This window comes from Dendrobium catenatum, unplaced genomic scaffold, assembly GCF_001605985.2.
Source record: "Dendrobium catenatum unplaced genomic scaffold, ASM160598v2 fragScaff_scaffold_733, whole genome shotgun sequence".
In the NCBI taxonomy this organism is placed as follows: Eukaryota; Viridiplantae; Streptophyta; class Magnoliopsida; order Asparagales; family Orchidaceae; genus Dendrobium; species Dendrobium catenatum.
This window is the reverse complement of record NW_021319195.1, coordinates 823,678-831,943: the sequence shown is the minus strand read 5'-3', so window position 1 is coordinate 831,943 and position 8,266 is coordinate 823,678. Positions and strand designations below refer to the sequence as shown.

The 8,266-nt window shown below is 32.6% G+C and overlaps 1 protein-coding gene across 5 annotated transcripts in view; it reads right to left on the bottom strand.

Moving 5' to 3' along the window:
- Positions 1 to 5,444, bottom strand: part of LOC110102348 (homeobox-DDT domain protein RLT3) — a 28,081-nt gene extending 22,637 nt beyond the window's left edge. For 4 of the 5 annotated variants that reach the window (XM_028696325.1, XM_020830664.2, XM_020830663.2 and 1 more), the window contains exons 1-5: positions 5,176 to 5,444; positions 4,626 to 4,959; positions 2,558 to 2,613; positions 1,851 to 2,051; positions 1,661 to 1,714 (exon numbers count right to left, since the gene is read on the bottom strand). In XM_028696325.1, coding sequence (XP_028552158.1) covers positions 1,661 to 1,714; positions 1,851 to 2,051; positions 2,558 to 2,613; positions 4,626 to 4,872 — 558 coding nt within the window. In that variant the 5' untranslated portion in view covers positions 4,873 to 4,959; positions 5,176 to 5,444. The remainder of the gene's footprint in view (positions 1 to 1,660; positions 1,715 to 1,850; positions 2,052 to 2,557; positions 2,614 to 4,625; positions 4,960 to 5,175) is intronic. The other variant, XM_020830665.2, reaches the window with a different exon arrangement.
- Between the last annotated feature and the right edge of the window lie 2,822 nt (positions 5,445 to 8,266).

Sequence of the window (8,266 nt, the reverse complement as noted above, 5' to 3'; positions counted from 1 at the left end):
CTAGACAATATATGTTAGCATTGTTTTTGTCTATATAAGCTTTTTAGCTCCTTTAGGAAAAGGCACATGATATGATGGGCCATGTGCCATGTCATAAAACATTTTTTATTCTTATTTAATAAAAATATAGAAATTTTAAATTTATTTGTTAAGTCAAATATTTAATAATAAATGTATTAAATATTTTATTTAAAAAATTATTAGCCAAACCGATTTTTGAAAACCGACACCGGTTCGCCAGTTAACCGGTTGAACCGCCGGTTCAATCCGGTTTGTGGCTAAAGCGGTTTTTACAAGATTCCGGACCGGTTCACGGTTCAACCGGTTGAACCGGCCGGTCCGGTCCGGTTTTCAAAGCACTGGGATATACTGAGCATGTGATATACATGATATACTGAGCATGTGATTAAGATACAGATTTGATACTGATGTAGAATAATCAAATAGTATATGTACACTCCTATATGATTTTATTATATTAATATGATTTGGATAGTCTTTACCGATGATTTAGTTTACCACTTTACATGATCGTTTTATAGATTTGATACTCATACTAATTTATTGACTTTCACATCATATTATTTTACTAGTTATAGATTTTACTGCTCCAGCATTCAGCTTTACTATTTCTGCATTGATTTAATGATTATATGAATGCTACTGCTAAGATTTGATCTTTGATATGCATATTGTTCATTTACCTTATGTTGAGTTCAGTTGTATGTTTTAGTGACCTACTAAGATTTTTAGCTCATTACATGTGGCTAAATATTTTCATGTCATGTAAGAGGATCAAGTGTGCGAGATTGATCAGAGCAAAATTCCTCAAGTTATGTTTCTTTTTGTTTTAGTTATTATTTTGTACTTAGGATAGAGTAGTAGTTGTATGATTGTATAGATCCTGAATAGTGTATATAATTTTTGGGAAATGAATACAGATGTATATATTGATCTTTTGATCAATAATTTTATTTATGTTTCTATTGATATTGATAGAATAAATTAGATAGCTCTGATTGTGTGAATTAAAAGATAAAAATTTAATTCTTTCAAATTAAATTATGGGGCATCACATCGCCAGTTTCCAATCTTCTTCCTCCCTCTCCCAGCTTCCAACCAGCCGACAACCACCAGTTCTTCCTCCACCTCTTCCGCCAGCCTGCAATCTTGCCTCTAGAAGTCTTTCTTCCAGTCAGCCAACTGCCCAGCACTTCTTCTCCCTACCACTCTCCTTCAGCTTTAAGTCTTGTTGTTAGGAGATCTTCTTTCCAACCAATCAACACCCTTACAACCAGTAAACAGTACAAAATCCCTAGCAAGAAGGGTATGTAGTTACTGCTCTTCTCACCAGCAATCAAGAAAGCTGTTGTCAACCAATTCTAGCCACCAAGAACTACAAAATTCCTAGTTCTTAGCCCAGAATTTAGCAACCAGATTCATCTCGGCAATACATTCAGCCCCAAGACAACTGTCTTGATTGGTTCTAGATTTCTTGTTTTATTCTTTTGTTTTTTAACACTTCTTGATTGTCTAGTAGACTTGTCAGCATTCAATTCTAGATTACATTTTCTTCTCTTCCTGATTTTTGCATATATTAATGGTGTCACTAACATTTCCAAATTCTTGGTAATTTTGAGTCTTGTAAAGGTAACTTTACCTTTCTTCTTCTAGGAGGTTTCTTGAGCAATTTTTTCTTCGTCTTGCCCTGTTTCTGCACAGGAAAAAAAAAAGTAAATAACAAAGTTCATAAATGATTGAATGATGAATCAACATAACATCCAAGCAAATCATGTTATTCCCAAATGAGAACTGCAGTAATTTTGTTAACGATGGAACTCTTTTGACACCTGTCTTATTGTTTCCTTAGATGACTTGAATGGCAAACAGTGAACCTTTCCATTGAAGAAGTTGGACCCATCCGGAAACTTCCCATTGCAGGAATTAGTTGCACGCCATACAGTCATTAAAGCTTTTCCCATGCCATACTTCTTTTCTGGAACTTTCGTAGGTTGGATCCCTACGCTATCAGCAGCAGAAGACTTCAAGACCTGCAAATGGATTATTCATTGGAAACTAGTCAATAAGAAAAGGTAGGGAAAAAATATTGGAGGACTCCACATCCAAATCAAAATTAATTTTACTGTTGATATACATTAGCTAAACTTCATCAGGACATGGAAATATCAACAAGTCCCTGGTATTAATAGAATGCTATATCAATATTAGGTCCCCTATGAGTAAGATGGAAATAATTTAGAAAGAACTACAAGCACATACAGCTCAGCACAAATAACAGCAGCAATATTGTATTTCCCCAAGAGATCCACTCTAGAGTGCTATAGAAGAGAATTCACTAACTATTCCAAAAAGAGATAATCTACAAGACTCGATTTTAACTGTTAGGAAGATTTAGAAATAACTGGCAATTTGTCCAATCTTGGGACAAGTGCCAGTGTTCTTCTGAAATTTGAGTGAAAATGGATAATACAAGTGCAAGTTGTATCATTATGCATTTAACAAACGATCTAAAAAAAAGATTCACATTTTCAATTACCTTTCTCCTTTTGAAGATTCTCTGGTCGTCTTGACAACAATGACAGTTTTCAAAATCTGATAATAAACAACTGAATTAGGTAAAGATCGTTATCAACTAAAAAGAATATATTGCAGATCAAACATAATTAAAAAAGCATCAAATATATTGAAACAATTATTACTCAGGATCAATAGTTTAAAAATATAGTTGAACAAGTGAATATTACAAAAGCATAAATGGCATTTTGCTGGTATAATTACAAACTTTCACATTTAGTGGTATATCACCCTATTCTTCATAATAACTAGCAAGCCACCCTACTCTTTTAACACCTAAACCTAATATATTACTTTAATAAGATGGTGTTAACCTCAAAGATTATTACATTAGCATAAAATAATATTCCCTCTGATGCTTATCAGAATCAAAAAATTTATGGAAGAATCATATGTATTTATCATTTTACATTAAATCCAAAGATAAATAACATTAAAAGATGAAATTGGAACAATTCTTCATCTTGATTTATAACAAGCATTAATTAAAAATATGTCTGATTTTTAAAATGCTACGAAATAATTAAATGTGATTACTTCTAAATAGAAACAAAATTAATATGTTATAAATATATTTAAATATTTTGATTTCCTACAAATAAATTCTGATGTTAAGTAAATCCTATAAAACAGGATTTATAACTAAGCACAATAAAGGTTGGAATTAATTCGTTAGGATTTATTTTTAGTAAATCAAAAAGCTTAAATATCTATTAATTTTGATCATGTTCAAAAGCAATCCTACTTAAATAACATTTATAGTGAAACAATTAAAATATTTTTAAACATTATTTGCTATAATTTAGCAAGAGAATTGACCTAATTCTATAAACCAAGTCTGATTCAGCATTTAATGTACAGAAAGATGAGAAATTCATATGATTTTCACAGAAATTAATTATTTTTTAAAATTATTAGATTGAATATTATTTTAGGTTACTATAATATTATCTTAGATTAATACCATCCAACTGGGGTGGAATTAAGTCTGATTTATTATTTAATGTACAGAAAAAGGAGAAATTCATATGAATTTCACAGAAATTAATTATTTTTTTAAAATTATTAGATTTAACATTATTTTAGGTTACTATAATATTCTCTTAGATTAATACCATCCAACTGGGGTGGTATTCAGTAATCGATAAGAGAATAGGATTGTCTACCAGTAATTATAAAGAATAGCATGGTACACCAATAAATGTAAAAGCTAGAGATGATATACCAGTAAAAATCCCAATTATAAAATATAAAATTTTCAAAATCAAAATCTTGAAGAGATTGTGTGTAACAGCAGTTCTGTAAGTATGCTTATAGGAGATCAACTGGCACAATATACACCAATATCATCAACAATAATGATATTGTATTGGAAAAGGAACACAAACTAAAATTCAAATTTAATACTATGCAAGTGGATTTTTAATGAATAATGCAGGCTCGGTTCCAGTAAAAATCCTATAAATTTTATATGTTATGCAAGAAACTGCTTATTAAATTACTTAAGTTCCTCTATAGTAAAAAACTAAAAATGTGAAATGCTAACTCAAAACATCCATCATAAGAACAGAAATCTCACTCTCCCTCTATTCCTATATGAATCCCCTAACTTGCTCACTCTCTCTCTACTTTCATGCCACTGAATCTATCAGCTCGCTCATTCAGTCCTGAGTCATCAAAATTATAATCCCTCTACTCATTCCCCTCACTCCTTCCGGTACTCCCCACCCCCACCTCAAATCTATCTAAGTTAAATTCCTCTGTCTAGTTTCTCCATCCTCAATTGTTAACATAGTGAAATAAACAATAACATGTCTTAATATCAACCTATCTATATTAAAATCCTTCTTTCTAATCTAACATCAAAATGGAAATCCTTCGCTCCCTCTCTCCCAAACTTGGTAGGGTGCAAACTAGCGACACACAGATGCATTATCTCTAGTTTCATCAATCCAGAACCATTTTCGTTGTTCCATTTCAACAACAAAAACATTTGCGCAGGTCAATTAACAACAAGAAGCAAGAAATACCAGTAAGAACACCAATAGCATTTTCCGGAGGAGGGTCAAACTCCAATCCCAGCGGTGGACCATCCTTGCGAAAAACTTTACTAAGAATGTACTCCTTCGACAGAAAAGACTGGACCCGAAGTATCCGCTTCTTTTCTCCACAATCCGCGCCATTGCAACAGTTCTTCTTGTGCCTCCAACTTGAAGTCCGAGATTCCGTTCCAACACGGCTAAAAGAGCCTCTCTTGTACTTTTTAGCCCTCGGCATCAGCTGCTCATCTTTTTCCCCGCCACGTAGCTTCACAACCAATTTCTTGCCTTATTTGAAGACGCCGCAGTACCTATCAAACCCACCCTGCACCAAATACTTGCCTTTTACAATAAAAAAATAACGAAAAACAGAATAAAGCATGCCCAAGGCAATCTTCACTTCGCTCAGACTCAAAGAGCCATTCCATTCCCAGTTTAAAAACGAGGACGAAATGGATAACAGCCAAAAATTCGTAAAAATAATCCAAACGCTGGAAAACGAGCAAATTAGCCCATTTTCTTAGAGAAGCACTATGACTACCAGAAATCTCAGTGCGTTCAACGCCAGAGTAAATTTGTTCCGGCGACTGCCACTGGGCTAGAGCCGCCTCATCCTCATCCTCTTCCTCCCAATCGAACTAGCTCCATCATCGCCGAAGATTATGGCTTCTACGACCCTGTAAGTGGAGCTGCAAAAGTGGTAAGCTCAGCCAAAACTATGGCGAACGGAGAGGAGCACGACACAGAAGCACAGATATTTTCTCCCTACGGCCCACTAATGGTTTGGCGATAAATTTCTCCCCAAGGGTTTAGGGTTTTGTTTAGAATCACTTTAGATGATGAGAAAACCGGTTTAATTTCGGTCGGTGTACGACTGCGGACCGCTAAGAAACGGTTTTGAACAAGCCGAATCAACTCTGTTCAACCCGGTTTGGTCGGAACGCCTCTCTCACACAAATTTAAAGAAATATTTTAATTAAAAAAATTTATGTATTATTTATTGTTGGATTCAAATCGAACTCATTGGAGATATTTAAAATCCACAAATTCAAAAGGATTAATAAAGATAATTGACACATAATCTTTATTAGCAAAATAATATAATGCAGGGGAGGAGAGAAATTTGAGAAATAAGTAGAATGGGAAGAATAAAAGGCGAAAAAATTTCAATCGGGAAAATTTGGCATTACATTGTCTTTTTTCTTTGAAAAATTATTACATCCGGTTCGGATACTTCCGGAGGTCAATTCGGACGCTTTACGCCACCCAGTGCACAGTGCATTGGGTGACGTGTGCGTCCTCATTGGCCTCCAGACGCGTTTGTACACCGCACAGAATAATCTCTTTCTTTGAAAAATTCTTATGTGGAGAGGCCAATCCAGAGTGACATTGCGAGTACGAATTGACCACCGGACGCGTTTGAACACCGCACAGAATAATCTTTCTTTTTCTTTGAAAATAATTTTAGCTATATACTTGATGGTATCAAAACTTTATTTTGAATCAATCAAATGCTTTTATTTTGAGTGCTTGAGATTGGTCCTTTTTTTTTTCTTTTGAGGCTTTGGAAGAATATTTATGAACTTTGTTATGGTACGATAAATTTGAATCATTTTATAATTAATAGCTAATATTACACTAACTTCTTAAACACCTACTCAGTATAATCGGCATCTCACCTTCTCTTAGCTCATTAGTGCCACAACTTGATTGATAGAGGATGTAAATGCTTATTTATAATTATGATATTCTTTTTTTTTTTTTTTAACCAACCATATATTAATAATCAAAAAAGGCTGCTACAAGTATAACCCCAAAAACAGAAGCTCTCAAAGAAAAATACAATAATAAAATAACAACCAAAGAGCTTCAAACTACCCATTTCGCGATTTAAAATCTAATGATATTCTTAAATCTAAATAATAGAGATTAATCTTTCAAAATATATAGACAATTACAAGCAAGGTTTTAAAAGCTGGACCGGACCAGTTCCCGATTCAACAGGTTGAATTGGGAACCGGTCTAAATGTATGTTCGATCTTATAGCCAATATCATTTTGCAATGGAATAGGGCAAAAAACTGACTGAAGCATCGGTTGAACCGGATAACTGGCGAATCTGCCGAACTAAAAAGAGCTACCATGTTCACAATTCCTCCATTTATGAGCGGTTGATCGCACATCTGATAGTAGAAATCGCATAATCACTATAATTTCAATAAAATTAGAAGTTTTAATCACCCGGTCCATAATTCCCCCATTTCGCATAATACTCTTCTTTCTGAGAAAATCAATTGTATCTCCTTCAAATGTTCATTGATGCTTCTCTTTGTCTATAATTATTGACGTGTAAGCCATGCCAACTAATACTTAACAACCATTTGTGAGTGGATAATTAGTGATTCTTATGTCTTTTATAAACCTCAATGGTTGAACTTTTGAATAACATGGCTATGACTAGGCATTTCTCCATGAATTTTCTTCATTTTTTGTTTAATTTTTCACCCACACAACTCTTTATGCTTATTGGATCTCTTGTTAGAAGCTATTGACCATCTTTGCATAAATGAAAATGATTCATTATAGCATTACTCAGAATATTGAAATCAATATTGTAATGATTTGTTTGGAGAAGAAATGAAAATTGATAGTTATGAATCTTATGATAGCTAACATTATCATGATAATTTTATTATTATTTTAATAAAATTCATATTTATTACGTTATAAGTTCGATCCTGATTAAATCATGGAATCGTGAACCTCTCATTTTTTTTTTCAGTTTGTTGTCCAATATGTTTCTCACAACCTTGATGACAAGTTTTGTTTTTCATTTTGAATGAAATTTAAGAAAGAGGAAAATGAGAAATGGTTGAATATGTTAAGTACGAAATCTGTGTTGGCTATGAATGGGTCATAAAAAAGGATGAATTGTTCTGTGAGAACACCAGATTGGCAAGTTCTCTCTGTCTATGGTATAAGCACAGTGAGCTACAATTTTACTGTAGCAGATGCACTTTTACTGTAGATAGAGAGAAAACTGGACGGTTCTCTCCGTCCGGTGTTCACACAGAATAATCTCGCCATAGAAAGGGGTGAAATGGGTCAATGCGAGCAAGAGAATGGCTAATCCATGTCAATGCTTTTGTCAACATATACATATGACATAATATAGCATATGACAAACAATATAAGGCCAAAATAAACTAAAAATGGTCAAGCAATGAAAGATTTAAAATACATTGTAACAAATCTAGAAAAGCTAAATAAAATGATTTAGCATAAATTATTTTATTTATTGGCAGTTAAATAATACTGTGAAAATTATTTTATTAATTATATTATCAACATAAAATATTTATATTCATGCTTTAAACAATTGGTTTTTTTAATAAATTTAAGCGATCCTATAGTTATAATATGTTCATTAAATTTGTTAATTATGCTTAATTAATTATAGTAATTATATTATAATTTGCATAATTATAGAAAATGAGATTAATTTTGACTTGGCATATATTTTTAAATTATTTATTTTAGGAAATTTATCTGTTTATGTATAGAATAATTAATTCAATGAATTTGCTTAATTATATTAATTACGTACTAATGAAGATTAATTAAGTAATTGCA